Source organism: Natrix helvetica (assembly GCF_964273705.1).
Source record: "Natrix helvetica genome assembly, chromosome: 5".
Taxonomy (NCBI): domain Eukaryota; kingdom Metazoa; phylum Chordata; class Lepidosauria; order Squamata; family Natricidae; genus Natrix; species Natrix helvetica.
In genome coordinates, this window is record NC_138551.1 from 75,148,565 (window position 1) to 75,163,649 (window position 15,085).

The 15,085-nt window shown below is 41.6% G+C and overlaps 1 protein-coding gene across 3 annotated transcripts in view; it reads right to left on the bottom strand.

The window, feature by feature from the left end:
- Nucleotides 1–2,026: 2,026 nt before the first annotated feature.
- Nucleotides 2,027–15,085, bottom strand: part of DNTT (DNA nucleotidylexotransferase) — a 297,641-nt gene continuing 284,582 nt past the window's right edge. For all 3 annotated transcript variants that reach the window (XM_081954006.1, XM_081954005.1, XM_081954004.1), the window contains one exon: nucleotides 2,027–4,426. In XM_081954006.1, the coding sequence (XP_081810132.1) occupies nucleotides 4,340–4,426 (87 nt within the window). In that variant the 3' untranslated portion in view covers nucleotides 2,027–4,339. The remainder of the gene's footprint in view (nucleotides 4,427–15,085) is intronic.

Below are 15,085 nucleotides of genomic sequence, written 5' to 3' on the forward strand. Positions count from 1 at the left end.
TTGTATTTTTACATGCTTTTGAACTGTTATGCTGGCGGAAGCTGGGACAAGTAATGGGAACTCACTCCGTTATGCGGCGCTAGGGATTCGAACTGCCGAACTGCCGACCTTTCTGATCGACAAGCTCAGCATCTTAGCCACTGAGCCCCCATAAAGAGAAAATCCCCACAAGATACTTGGAGAAAGGAAGATATTCTACAGAGTCCTCTGAAATAAGAGGACACCCCACGGATCATGGGGAGACGCGCAGACAGCCAGGCTTCGCCAACTCACCCATCTGTATCCTGGAAGTTCATGTTCACCCATTTGATTGATCCGAGGAGCTACAGCATTTCTGACAAATGACAGTCCAGTCTCTTCTTGAAAGATTCCAGGGATGAAGCTCCCATAACTTCTGAAGGCAACTTCTGTTCCATGGGTTGATTATTCTCACTGTCAGGAAATTCCTCCTTATTTCTAGGTTGAATCTCTCCTTGATCAGTTTCCATCCATTATTCCTTGTCTGGCCTTCAGGTGCTTTGGAAAATAGCTTGATCCCCTCTTTACTTAAGCACTATGTCTGTGTTTAAGATCTTACTTCAGCTGTCCCAAGTGGAAGGAGTGCTCACAAAATTACTTTTCATCATCATCCTTGTAATTCCGAATGGTCGCTAAATGAGACAGACAATAAATGAAGACTAGCTGTATTACGGGACGCGGTGGCTGAGTGGCTAAGATGCTGACCTTATCCATCAGAAAGGTCAGCAGTTCGGTGATTCAAATCCCAAATTGACCATATTGATCATATATCTTTTTCTCTCGTTCATCTATAGAAGAGGTTCCACAAATCTACCGTGCCGTTTATAACCGGTTCCAGCTGCCTCCCCCCGCCCGTCTGCACATCATCAAGATGAAGAGCGAGAGGAGGAATTCTGGGAGTTGAAGTCCACAAGTTTTAAAGCTGTCAAGTTTGAACACCCCTGGGTTTTTTTTTCTAAAGGGTTAGGGGTGCAAGGGTCTTGTAACTTGACAGCTTTAAGACTTGCATGCTTCAAATGCCAGAGTTTCTGAGCCAACATTTTGGTTGCTAAGCAAGAGTGTTGTTAAGTGAGTTTTACCACATTTTACAACTTGGCCACGCCCACCCAGTCACATGGCTGGCAAGCCACTCCCACCCAGTCACATGGCTGACAAGCCACTCCCACAAAGCAGGCCACACCTACAGAAGAGGTTCTAAAAAAAATTAAAACCCACCACTGATTCAAACCTTGATACACAATGCATAGTAACAATCTACAGCTGTAAATCAGCTATGCATCTCACTCTCTGTCTGATATTTAAATAATGTTGTTAGACAACATTCTGTCCTGAAAAATTCATAATCCTTAATATCTAGTTATAGATTCCAATATTGGGATTCCAATACAGCTAAAAATAACATATAGAGTATGCCATCAACAAACAAGGATTGATCCAGAATTATATTAACAATTGTTGAGATCAGCATAAAATGCAAATATAATAGGATAAGACTAAGCCATATGGGTTGATGTTCCAAGTCCTGAATTATATCAACTTCAGCAGGTTAATTGCAAGCAGCCATCATTTGATTTACCAAAGCAGGATATTCAAGCTTGTTATATCAAGGGCCATTAATAAAGAATATCAATTGTTCCAGCTTTCTTAAAAAAAAAAAATTGGTTTAAGGATTGCCAAAATTTAAAACTTTGCAAAACATCAGAAGGAACAATTTCATATAGGACAGATAAATTAAATAACAAATTCTTAAGTTGAACACGAGGTCAAAAAAGTAATTTCATATTTTTAATTCTGTAAAAAAAATTAAAATCAACTTCTTCAGAACTGAAATCATCAAAAGCAATGACTCAAAATACAGATGTAGACACTATGTTTAAACAAAGCTTATTTAAATCCTGATATCAAATATCATCTTGTTGCCATATTTAATAAAGCCACTTACTGTTTTATGCTAATCCTTTAGGGCCAGATCCAACAGAATATACAAACAAGAATCTTTGGCATCAGGTTAAACATAATCTTTACTTCTCAGAGCTATAATCTTATAAAAGAAAAAAATAATACAAATATATAATATCGGTAGGGGGACAGAGAAATTGAAAAGTTGTACTGTTAGTACTCAGCATATCATAGATGAAGGATTAACTATAAAAAGCAGAATATATTAAGTTCTTTTTAACAAAAAGGGAAAGGATTCAAAAGTGTTTTTAAATGTCTGAGCTGAATACCAATGTGTCCACTATTTTATTATTTAAAGATAAATCTCTTAACAAAAAAAAGAGAGAAAGAGCAGGGAAAAAAGCTAGTAAAAGTACTATGAGTGAATAATATTTAACTTGCTCTTTGTTGTATTCCTGATATTCAATATTTAAAAATATTCAAAATTTTCTCATTTTATTTCTTTAGCCAATTCTTTTCCCCCTAAAACCATGCTCCAAATGTTTCGGTTTGCCATGCTGCTTAAGATATATGTACATGGACACCATTCTTGCTTAAATTTGGCCAAACTTCTGTTATGAATATGTGGTGTTAATTTTGCCATTGCTGTTTAGTTTCCAAGTTTAAGCTCCCAATGGTAACACCTCTCTTTTCCAAAGTTGCGCTAAGTTTACCCTCAAGACTGCCAACATGTATCTCGGTAAATTGTGAGTTTCTTATTGCTGTTGATCTGTGGTGGACTTATTCCTAATTTTAAAATCTGACTTGCATTCAAAGTTAGATTCTAAAACTTTTAGCATGATGTTCCAGATCATAACTTATTATGAACTTCCGTTGGTATATATCAGAGTTTTCCAACCTCAGCAACCTTAAGGCACATGGACCTCAACTCCCACAATTCCCCAGCCAGCCATAGGTTCCTCGGTTGGATTATATGGAAGATTGACCAAAGGAATTACTCAAAATTTTGGGACAGTAATCACATCCCTGCAAAACAAACATTCTCAATCTTTTTTTGCAATCTTTTTTTTTTACACATGAAATACTAGAACTTCAGTTGCATGGTTGCAGGCATCATCTTGAATTGTGGTCCACTAATTTTTGATTTTTATTTTGCTAAATTATGTTTCTACCTTGGGCATGAATGTCCATGAAGCAGGGGCGGGGGGAAGAATGAAAGTAATTGGCAACAGCTACGTTATGTTTGCAGAAGAGTCATGGAAGTCAAATGATAGCCAGGACCATGTGGTCAGCATGCCCCTTTGTGCATGCATGTGACATCAACATGTGCAAGAAGGTTCAGAGGTTTGAATGGTTGCAGGTTTGATAATGTGGTTGTAGATGCCATCTTGCTTGACTCTCCATGATGATGTCCCTGTGACAGATCCATAAGCAAGTGCTGGAAAAGGACAATACTGTACTAGAAATAGAAACCAATCAATTTGTTGCATGTCTGAACAATCAATACGATCAATCAGATTTAAAATTTAAAATGGACCAGGTTTACCTCTGAATAAAATCACCTGCATTTATCATATTTCACTAAAACAAAAGTTCTACTGTACTCAGCTTTCTGAAATAGATAAGTTCAAACATCCATTCTGTAATATAAGAATTTGAGAAAGAAAGAAAGAAAGAAAGAAAGAAAGAAAGAAAGAAAGAAAGAAAGAAAGAAAGAAAGAAAGAGGGAGAGAGAGAATTTGGACCACTGCATTAATAGAAAAGTTAGTGTATAACTTTCGAATTAGTAAAAGTTCCATTAGCCAAACTAATTTCTTTACTAAAAATATATTTACTAACATTTATAACATGTTGGCAAAGCATGAGTTCTTTTTTGTATATGGTTTGCATAAAGATATTTGGAACAGTTAAAATTAGAGTATTTCTGGGTATTAATTATTTTTGCATAGTTAGCTATTTATTTCTTGTTCAAGCAGTTATTAAAACTAAAAACAAGGAAGCATTAAGCATTAATAAGCTGAAAAAGCAGTAGGATAGCGTTCTATTATTTGGGCCTTCCAGTTGTGTTAGAGGGCAGGAATTCTAAAAGCTGCATCTGGAAATACATCTGGAGGACACCAGGTTGAAAGTCACTGTGCAGACATTCATTTTAAAATATGTTATCTGCATGATTTAGCAATCTCATTATGACTTCCTGCCAGTCCTTTCCATTTGATTGTATGGTTATCACAGGAGCAGGAAATTAGAACAAAGGAAACATTTCAAAATATCAATTGCCAACTATTCTAAGGAAATCCACACCTACAACAAATATCCATGGTGTATTTAAGATCTTCCTTTCTAAATAATAATAATAAAGATATGCTTTGCAGGTAAGGAAAACTTTTCTTTAAAACAGTGAAATGATAAAATCTTATTTTCTTTAGGCATTTCTTTCCCAGGGTTCAAGGTAATCCAGGCCAAGGTGTGAAAATATTTCTTCCTCATTTTCAGCACTCAGAAAAATTTTCTGGAAGGAGAAAAAAAAAGCTCAGTTTAAATAAAAAGAGACAATTTCTGAAATAACTACCCATAATTAATGCATTTAGCATTTGCGTTGATCTTGGCAAAAATTTGATAATCTGACTGTCGACATTCCAAATGAAAAGCATGTTCTTATTCTGCAAAGTACATGAATACAGAAAAGCAAATCAACAGAGTTGTTTTTCTTTCCTCCTAAGATGTCATATTTTTAATTCAGCATCAATTAGGTCTCTGCAGAACTCTTGCTTCATTTCAATCAATTATTTCATAAATATTGCATTTATGTAACATATATTTTCATTGACCTTTAAGTATACTTAATACAAAATGTCTGTTTTGCAAATGATTTCAGACTATGAATTCCATTTCTGTAGTTCTCATTATAGCTTCACTGATCAATAAGGAACAAGAAGCATGAAGTGAACAATTTTAATTAACATTTTAATCAATATGTGATTGCAATTTCACCAAGCCCAAGTTTCATACTATATTGAAGCATAACTTGCTTTTTTAAATATATCCTTAATACTACAAATGTGGCTGAAATGTTCAAATAGCACGCAAATGTAGTTTTCCATAGTTGCCCAAGAAGCAATTCCTGAATGCAAAATAGGATTTTCCAGTATCTTTGCCATTTTTTTCAATAAGTGTCAATTTCTTAATCCTTAAACTGAGTGTAAAGTTGACATCTGAGTAAGCTGAATATATTAATAACATTAACTAGTAATAAATAAGAATGCATTCATTTTTTTTCTTTTAACCCTGTAATCCCTTGCAGCTGGGTAGAGTCAGGCAACTGAATGGGGCTGAGCATTTATTGGCCGGATGCTCTTCCTGATGCCTATGTGGAGTTCACAGCAGACAATTACTCATTGCCCCAGAGAGAGAAATAACTGCTGTTACGTAGGATTGAACTCATAGCTCCCTGATTGTGAGGTGAAGGCTCCACCTCTAGGCCACCGAGCTGCTCGTATTCAAATGTTTATTAATAACTAAGAAATTAATTACCAGAACAATAACCCTGCTTCCTTTTTTGTTTAACCTCCAGGGTTGCAACTGAGAGTTTCTGCCTTCAATTCAAAATGTGTGATCAGGTTGTGTAACTTACTGCTCCTTCTGTCATACCATTAGAAAGCTGCCAAAGAATGAGGAAAAGATGGAACTGCACAAGGCGAATCTGGTCAGAGATTTCACTTTTGTCTCTTCGGCTTTTAGAAGGCGGAGGTGTGCCTCTGAGTTGAAACCTGGAGATCCTAAATTTGAGGTTTGGGGAAGTCTCTGTGTTTGTTTCTTGAACAATGTATTTCCATGGCTGAGTCAGTCTTACCCTGAAATCTTGTGCCATAGCACCTACCACCCGTGGCTGTCTCAACTCTTTCCATATTAAAATGCAGCAAGTAATAGAAGGCAGAGGAACTCAGGTATTTCCTGGACCAAACCTCCCATGTGTAACATAGCTGACAAATTTAAGTCTGGAATTTTCTTCCCATGTCATTTAGAAATCAGGCAGAATTCCATGCCAGCAAAGAAGAAGTTAAGAGAGTCAAAAACTTAGAACTTCATTTTGTAGAACAGGAGTGTCAAATTCAAGGTCAGTGGGCTGGATTCAGTCTGCAGGATGTTTAGATCTGGCCCGTGGGGCTGCCCTAGAAACAATGAAGGACTGGACTCTGGTGCCTTTGCCAGCGAAAATGGAGTTTAGGAGGGCCGCATGCTGCCATCCCAAGCTCCATTTTAGTTGGCAAAGGGTTGCAGGAGGACGTCACAGGCAAAAATGGAGCTCGGGAGCCTGTTTTCACTGGCAGAGTACTCGGGCCACCAAAGATACCCATGACACAATTGATGTCAAGCTGGCCATGCCCCCTGGCCATGCCCCTGGCTCCCAAGGTCAAACACAACCCTGATGCAACCCTCAATGAAATTGAGTTTGACACCCGTTATAGAAGATTACTTTTGTTCACTTCCATGAAAACAAACCCCGCGCACACATACAAAGACACATAGAAACATACATACTGAGTGTTCTACCTTAATTCTCTCCCATACCCTCTGGCTTTACCAATTTTCAAACAGTAGGAATTTCTGTTATCCACCCATCATAACAATAAATAGTGTTAGAAATAACTGAGCCAAAGAGATGGACAAATATTACTGTTTCCACTTACAAGAGATTCAATGACGTGCGGTGAGGTTTATGGCTGGTGAGGCTGGTGACGTCATCAACGTGAGCCGCGGTCCCCTTCATATTGACTCAGGAAGGAGGGGAATGGGACCACGTGTGCAGGAGGCTGAGGCAGCTTCAGCCTCCTGCACACGTGGTCCCATTCCCCGCCTTCCTGAGTGATTGATTTTTTTTAAAAAAAAGGCCATCCTAAATCCTGTAAAGGATTAGTCATATAACCTGAATGCCAAGCTGACTTAAGCACTCTATAATAAACACCCCAATGACCTCATACTGGAGATAGACCAGGCAACCCCGGGTTCTGACATTAATTTAACCATCTGAATATATGGAGAAGGCTGGCTCCTGACCTCTCTGAAACTGGATTACCACGGAATAAAAAAAACGCTTTCCTCCCAAAAACCCCTTCTGCGCCAGCTGACATTAAAAGCAGCGGAAGGTTTCTCTTTCCCGGATTCGATTGCACAATAAAGCCCCATGGAGGACTTGGGTGTCTCTTCGTCCCTCCTGCGGACACACCCAGGGCAGGCGTGCAAGCCCGGGGTCTGTTTGCCGAGTCAGAGCTCTCTTTCCGAGTCGTACAAGGCGATTGGGGAAGGAAATGGGGCCAAGAACTTCGCCCCCCCCAAAGTCCCACAAAATGGAGACCTTCCTCCGCTCCGAAAACCGTGGCACTTCCCTCCCGCAAAGCCAGGGGCCTCCACCCGCCTCTTCAGCTTCACTTTCTCCCTCCTCCGCAAGGCATCACCTGCTTGCATTGGCCGCCATCTCCCCCAGCACCGCTCGCTACCTTCAGGGGCTCCTCCCTCCCCCTGACTCAGGAAGGTGGGGAATGGGACAACGTCAGCCTCCCTCCTGCGCACATCCCATTCCCCGCCTTCCTAAGTCAACATGAAGGGGACCGCAGAGCGCGACCGCGGCTCATGCTCCACGATCCCCTTCATGTTGACTCAAGTCAGGAAGGAGGGGAATTCCCCTCCTTACTGACTCCTGAGTCAACATGAAGGGGACTGCGGAGCGGGCTCCGCGGGACTGCGGCTCACGCTCCGCCATCCCCTTCATGTTGACTTAGGAAGGCGGGGAATGGGACGTGCGCAGGAGGGAGGCTGAGGCTAGAGGAGCCTCCTGCACACGTGGTCCCATTCTCCTCCTTCCTGACTCCTGAGTCAACATGAAGGGGACCACGGAGCGCTCCCATTCCCGACCACGTGTGCAGAAGGCTCCTCAGCGTCTTTTCCCTTTCCCCCTTTTTTTTATTTTCATGATGAGAGCGGTGAGGCTCTGCCTCCCCTGCCTCCCCTGACCGCAGGTCCCTGAAGAGATTACAATAATAGTCTAATGCCCATGTTTATATAATATAAAAGAAGAGAAATAGAAAAGGAAGCAGCAACAAAGATAACTTATAGCATAGCAGTTCCCAACCTTTTTGGCTCTGTGGATCAGCAGTGGTGGCGGGGGTGATGGGAGAGGGGACGGTTTCATCCATGTCTCTGCTGCTTGAACAAATGAAGTTTTGTGTGATCGCTTGATCGCACACCACTTGCACAGCCCAGTTCCCAACAGGCCACAGCCAGTTATGGCCCATGGACTGGAGGTTGGGGACCCTTGCTATAGCATGTACAATATATAAATATTATTGTAGGTTAGAGAGAGACAGAGATAGATTGTATAGAGATAGAGATGAAGATGGAGATGGACAGGGAGAGAGAGGGGTGGGGGAATAGAGATACAGACAGAGATGAGAGAGAGAGAGAAGTAGAGAAAGAGAGACAGAGAGACAGAGAGAGACAGAGGCAGAGACAAAAATAGACTTGGTATATACCCGGGATAGTGAACCTATGGCACACGTGCCAGAGGTGGCATGCAGAGCCCTTGCTGTGGGCACTCACACTGTCGCCAGCTGTTCTTCAGGGGCACCAGAGCACCAGAAAATGGCCTGAAAATGGCCAAAAAATGGCCAAAACCAGATCATCTTCCAGGCCATTTCCAGGCTATTTTCCAGGCTGTTTTGGGGCCATTTTCAGGTCATTTTCAGTGCCATTTTCAGGCTGTTTTTCGTGTCATTTTCAAGCCATTTATGGGCCAAAATGGCCGGAAAATGGCCCCAAAACAGGCATGCATGCACCGGCTAGCTGGCTTTTGGGTTTCTGATGCTCTGGTGTGCACACATCTGCACACACATGCACATACATTTCAGTTTGGGCACTCGGGGCCAAAAAGGTTCGCCCTCTGTGGTATTTACTGTACGTATGTAGAAAGTATAGACTTCATCTCTGACCCATTGGACTTACAAGGCTGTATGGAGTCACATGGACACATATTTATCTGTCTGTTTATGCTTTCCACTACTACAGCATCACAATGCCTGTTACAAATGAGTAGGGCTTATATCATGTCAGAGTGATGGTGTTTTTATCAGACCGAGCCATTTCACACAAGCACACCTATGGACAGTTGTTCAACTTCATTTTCATAACCAATAGTTTTAACCAGCCCTGCCCATATTATCATTTGAAATATATGGCATTTAACAACCACAAAACTCTCTACCATTAAAGAGACAAGAACAAATAGATTTCCAATCCTTTCCTTCCATTTCCATTTATCACTACCTCAGGCAGATCCAGCCCTGAATTTAGAGAATTCAAAATAATGTGCAAATTAAAGAATACAAGGAGCATTTTCAAACTGAATTAACAAAATATAGATTGATCCTTCAAGCAAGAAAGTCATTGCAGATTTTTTTTCCTGTCAAGTTTCAATAGGATTTTGCTTTCTGCAGGTTTTTTTAGCCCAACTTTAGCCAATCAAGTCTAAATGTTTTTCAAGCCACAAAGCTATCATCATGAATTACTTTAAAGTCACCATTTCAAATTACACATACAAGTTAAAACTGCAATAATCTCTGTGAGTTCATAGCTGGAAATTACTACCATGGATGTTCCATCCTGGCTAGAGATTTGATGTGTCGTTAAATGAAGTGCCTATAATGAGAATCAATCTCAAAGAGGAGGGTTTTTTGACATTAAGCTCCATGGACTGCAATGTCAACAGCAGGGAATCTGTGATTTGGATGCATTTTATTCAAACTTCTGATTCATTCATTTCCAGTTGGTTCGGTGTCGAAATACGGATGCATTCCCCATGACAGAAGGGGGAATGTGTCCTCATGATTGATGTTCGGAGAAGCATAGATGTCCACATTTTCACCAAACAGAAGGATCACATAATCTGTCTGAACTAGTCTCTGGAGATGCAGGAATCAAGTCAGCAAATGTTAATTACCATTCAAAATAGTTTGAGTCCAGGAAGTAAGAAAGGCAGGCATCCATAAGTCAATGGAAACGAGCCCCGGAAAATGGAATAACCATGAGCTGTGAAGCAGTTGCAAAGAGTGAGGATAAAAGTCTAAAACAGACAAAGGGAAGTATGAAGGCCAACTGGGCCAATTAACCGAGCTCTTTGGAAGAATGGATATGCAATAACTGTAGCAGCACTATTTAAAAAAACCATCCAGCTGACTTCCATGTGTTGCATTTACATGCATTCCCATTGTCTATGAGTTGGCAGAAAAGCAATATATTGTACTGCTCCCATGATTGAGCTAAATTCCACTTCAGCAATGAGCCAAAGAATGGTTCTTTCTTTGTAGATTTAATTCAGAACAGATCCAAAATAGCTTTCTAGGATTTCTAGGCTTCCTTTTTTTCTCCCACCCAACTTCTCCTTCCTCCTTAAGGAAAAACAACCACCATTTTCCTTAAGTGCACCATGTTAAGTTCTGGGCAATGAATGGAGGCAAGGCCAGAGTGATTTCTAACAGCTCTTTATTCAATGCTACCTGTGAGGCAACTGAAACTCCTTGGCTGACAGAGCTCCTTTTAGTTTGAGTTTGAGTTTGAGTTTATTACATTTATAAACCGCCCCCTCTCCCCGTAGGGACTCGGGGCGGTGTATAGACATCGCATATATAAAAACAACAAAGCACAACATGAAAACCCAGACAAACAACGTAAACATACAGTCTGTATATTAACCCAAACTAATTTATAGTTAAAAACAATCTAAAAACCAATTTAAAACCCCAAAGTTTAAAATTTAAAAAGCCATCCAGGAAGGTCAGTAATAGATATTACTTATGATTACAAATGGGCCAGGCCGGCTAGTCGGAACAGGTGGGTCTTGAGTTTCTTACGGAAGAAGCGGAGGTCAACGGTAGTTCTAATATCGGGGGGGAGGTTGTTCCAGAGGGTTGGGCCCATCACAGAGAAGGCCCTACTCCTGGGCACCGCCCGCCCGCATTGCTTAGCGGAAGGTACCCGGAGGAGTCCCTCTCTGTGCGAGCAGATTGGTCGCAGGGATGTATGGGGTAGGATGCGATCCCGCAGATAACTAGGTCCCGAGCCATGGAGCGCTTTAAAGATGACAATCAACACCTTGAAACGCACCCGAAAAGCCACAGGCAGCCAGTGCAGCTCGCACAGGAACGGTGTTACATGGGAGTACCTAGTACTCCCCATAATTGCCCGCGCGGCCGCATTCTGGACCAGCTGGAGCCTACGGGTGCATCTCAAGGGGAGCCCCATGTAGAGAGCGTTATAGTAATCAAGACGGGAATTCACCAGGGCCTGAGTGACTGTGCGAAGGGCGTCCCGCTCTAGTAGGGGGTGCAATTGGCGCACGAGGCGGACCTGGTGGAATGCCCCCCTAGCCACGGCTGTCACATGATCATCTAGCGCCAGCCGGGAATCTAGGAGGACGCCCAAATTGCGCGCCCTATCCACCGGGGGCAATTGTTCCCCCCCAATGGCCAGAGATGGAACACACTGGCTAAAGCGGGGTGCCGGTAGCCACAGCCACTCCGTCTTGGAAGGGTTGAGCTTGAGTCTGTTGTCACCCATCCAGACCCGGACGGCTTCCAGACACCGGGACATCACCTCGACGGCTTCGTTGGGGTGGTTCGGGGTAGAGATGTATAGCTGAGTGTCATCTGCATATAGATGACACTCAACCCCGAAACCTCGAATGATCTCGCCCAGCGGTTTCATGTATGTGTTGAACAGGAGAGGTGAGAGGACCGACCCCTGCGGCACTCCACACGTGAGCGGCCTCAGGGTCGACCTCTGCTCCCCTGTCAACACACATTGTGACTGACCGGAGAGGAAGGAGGAGAACCACCGCAATACAGTGCCCCTCACTCCCATCCCCTCCAGCCGACGCAATAAGATACCATGGTCGATGGTATCGAAAGCCACTGAGAGATCTAACAGGACTAGGATGGAGGAGCAACCCCCATCTTTTGCCCTCCAAAGCTCATCCACCAACGCGACCAAAGCCGTCTCAGTGCTGTGACCGGGCCGGAAACCGGACTGGTGTGGGTCTAGATAAACCATTTCCTCCAGGTGTCGAGGGAACTGTTTTATAGGAAACTAATCAGCCAATCAACCAATCAGAAGAAAATTTTTTTCCTCTCCAACAGAGGACCAGAATGAGAACTTAAACTGACAACTATACACTATATCCAGTACATAACACACCAAACCAAACACAAAACAGAGACACACAATATTACATCACCTCTTCATGTTCTACAGACAAAGCAGTCATCACTCACCTGTTCCGATTAGCAGGCCTGGCATAATTCAACTGTCCCTCCTGGCAAATGTACTATATCTGGTTATTTTAGGGTTTTTTTAATTTACTGTATTTGTTTTTAGGGGTTTGCATTTATTTTATATCTGCTTTGTACAGTTCTTTTAATGGCATTTTAACCTCCTCCATGTCAACTGTCAACTGTCAACTGTACATATTTAATTTTATTGTATCTTGTTATATTTTGTATGAACTGTACACCGCCCCGAGTCCCTTTCGGGAGAGGGGGCGGTCTAGAAGCATTAAATTAAATTAAATTAAATTAAAAATTAACTCATCCCCGCCGCACCTCTTTCATCTCAGAATGCTCCCTTCAACTCACAACATCCCGCACTGCCACATCCTGCTATAATGATAATCTTCAACTTACACCCAGAACTTGGACCAGAATTTCTGTTTTGAAGCAAAGCCATCGTTAAGTGAGTCTTGCTCCATTTTACAACCTTTTTTGCCATGGTTGTTACAGGAATCACTGCAATTGCTAAGTGAATTAGGTGGTTGCTAAGCAAATCCAGCTTCCCCCATTGAATTTACTCATCGGAGGACAGTTGGGAAGTTCATAAATGGTGATCACTGAATCCTGAGATGCTGCAACAATCATAAATACATCCTGGTTGCCAAGAACCCAAATTTTGATCATGTAACCATGAGGATACATATGTGCAAAGACCAGTTGTAAGTCACCTTTTTAGTGCCTTTGTACATGCAAGGACCAAAGACTACCTGTACCTATTTTGTAAGAAGGCCTTCAAGGCTCACAGTTGTTATTGACAAACGTGATATTTTTGTATCATGACAGCCCCCAACTTGGTTTCTACACTAGCCTTTTTAACTTTTTGGGGACATGCAGGCAACTTAGTGGGAGGCAGAGGAGGTGGCCACAGAGGTCCTACAGTCAGGAAGTGGACAGTTCAGGTTTTTGTCATGCTCGCTACACACACACCCTCACAAGCAGACAGCAGAAACCGGGAAAGGGGAGTAGGTAGATATGGAATGCAGGGAAGGAATTGTGGAATGCAAGAGCCCACTGTCACCTGGCCATGTCCTGATGCCCAAGATCGAAAGATTGTTTCCCAAATCAAGTTGACTGCAATTGATCGGTGGACAATGAAGTGTGGATGGCCCGGGGCAGAAAATGGGATTTTAACTACACTCTTTGCGTGCGAAAACTTCAGAACTGGCTTCACTTCCTCTGTGCCTGTGTGGAATTATCAGTAAAGTTATACTCCTGGTAAAATAACATCCCAGGGTTTTCTTTTGCTGCATATGCCAATGGAGCGGTTGACAATTTTAGAGAGCATTGTAGTCAAAAGACTAGACAACCACCAAATGTGCACATCAACTACTTAACCTGTTTATGACTCAGTGACATTTTCTTCTGATATAAAAAGGGGGGAGATTTAATGGATACCCTATGTTGATTATGCAAAGTTCAACATGTTGAAATATCTAAAACAACATTGACTGTATGATTTATGAGCCATAGAGACCACTCAATGTTCTAGCAGAAGTTCATAAAAACACAGTGCCTATGAAGCCCTATAATCCAACTGGCTTGTAAATTATCACTTCCAGATGGTAATAATCACTAATGAGAATATATATGTCAGGCATTAATTAGGTTTTTAATGAATAAGAGATAATGGGAAAATAATACAATTATTGGTAGGCGCATAATCCAAACAAAAGATGACAGTGAGACTTTTAGAGAAATAAAGCTTTCTCATAAATTGCTAGAACTTAGAGGTCTTGTTCCTCTAAATCATAAATACAAAGCTTCAGGTTTCCCCTTAAGAATGAAAAGGTGCTTTGATTCCTTCATTACCAGAATACATCAGATATATGTGATTGATCGGTAGTCATGGCAACATAAAAACATTAGACAACAAAGGATTATAAATATCACACAACAACACTCAGTATCTCACCAGTCCAACTAAGTTATAGTTCAGCTAAGGCCTGGCAAGAAAAAGAATTGAACTTTATTTCATACATGTAAGTTACATGACAGTCAAGTTATATATTCAAAAATGGGATTGAAGAGTTTAGACAGAAAATCTATCCCTCTCAGGTGCAAAGAACCATAACAATTCTATGAGCTGATCAGGGTTGCTTATTTATGGTTGCCTGCCTATTTACAAGAGTCTTGCCAGATTGGCTGCATTTATTTGGGGACTGTCAGATAAAGACTTCAGGATTTTTTTGGGGGGGGGGGCAAGTCTCCAAGACTTCCTCCCCTGCAAGACTGCCAATCATGCCAATTTCTTCACTCCCCTCCCTACTGTAACATTCTACCACAATCCATTTGCATAACAATTAAAACATTTATCAAGAAATAAATTGAAATAAAAATGGAAAAGATATAGTAGTTCAGTATTTGTGGATGACTTACTCTCTGGAAATAAATACTGTGGGGGTAAGACACCCCTAAAACCCCTCTGGGTGTGTGTTCTGTTAAGATACAGTCTGTTGTGCCTTAAAATGGCTTCTACCGTACTGCCGTAAAATGGCTTCCACTGTAGTGCAGTGGAGTTGCCATGGTAACGGCTTCACAGTACTCCACAAGGGGCTCCCTCTGGTAAGGGGTAAAATCCAACATTAGAAATTATGTTTGGTTTGGGATTATTTATGAGGACAAATGTATGGATTAGGATAAATAACTATCTGGGCAACGCCAGGTTATCAGCTAGTATTTAATAAAAAAGTAAAACCCAAACAGTTTGCTACCGTGCTGGATTTATTTCTCTTAAAAATGTAAAAACAAATGTAATAGAAGGTTTTTGTTTAATGATTCCTATTAATGGTATGGAC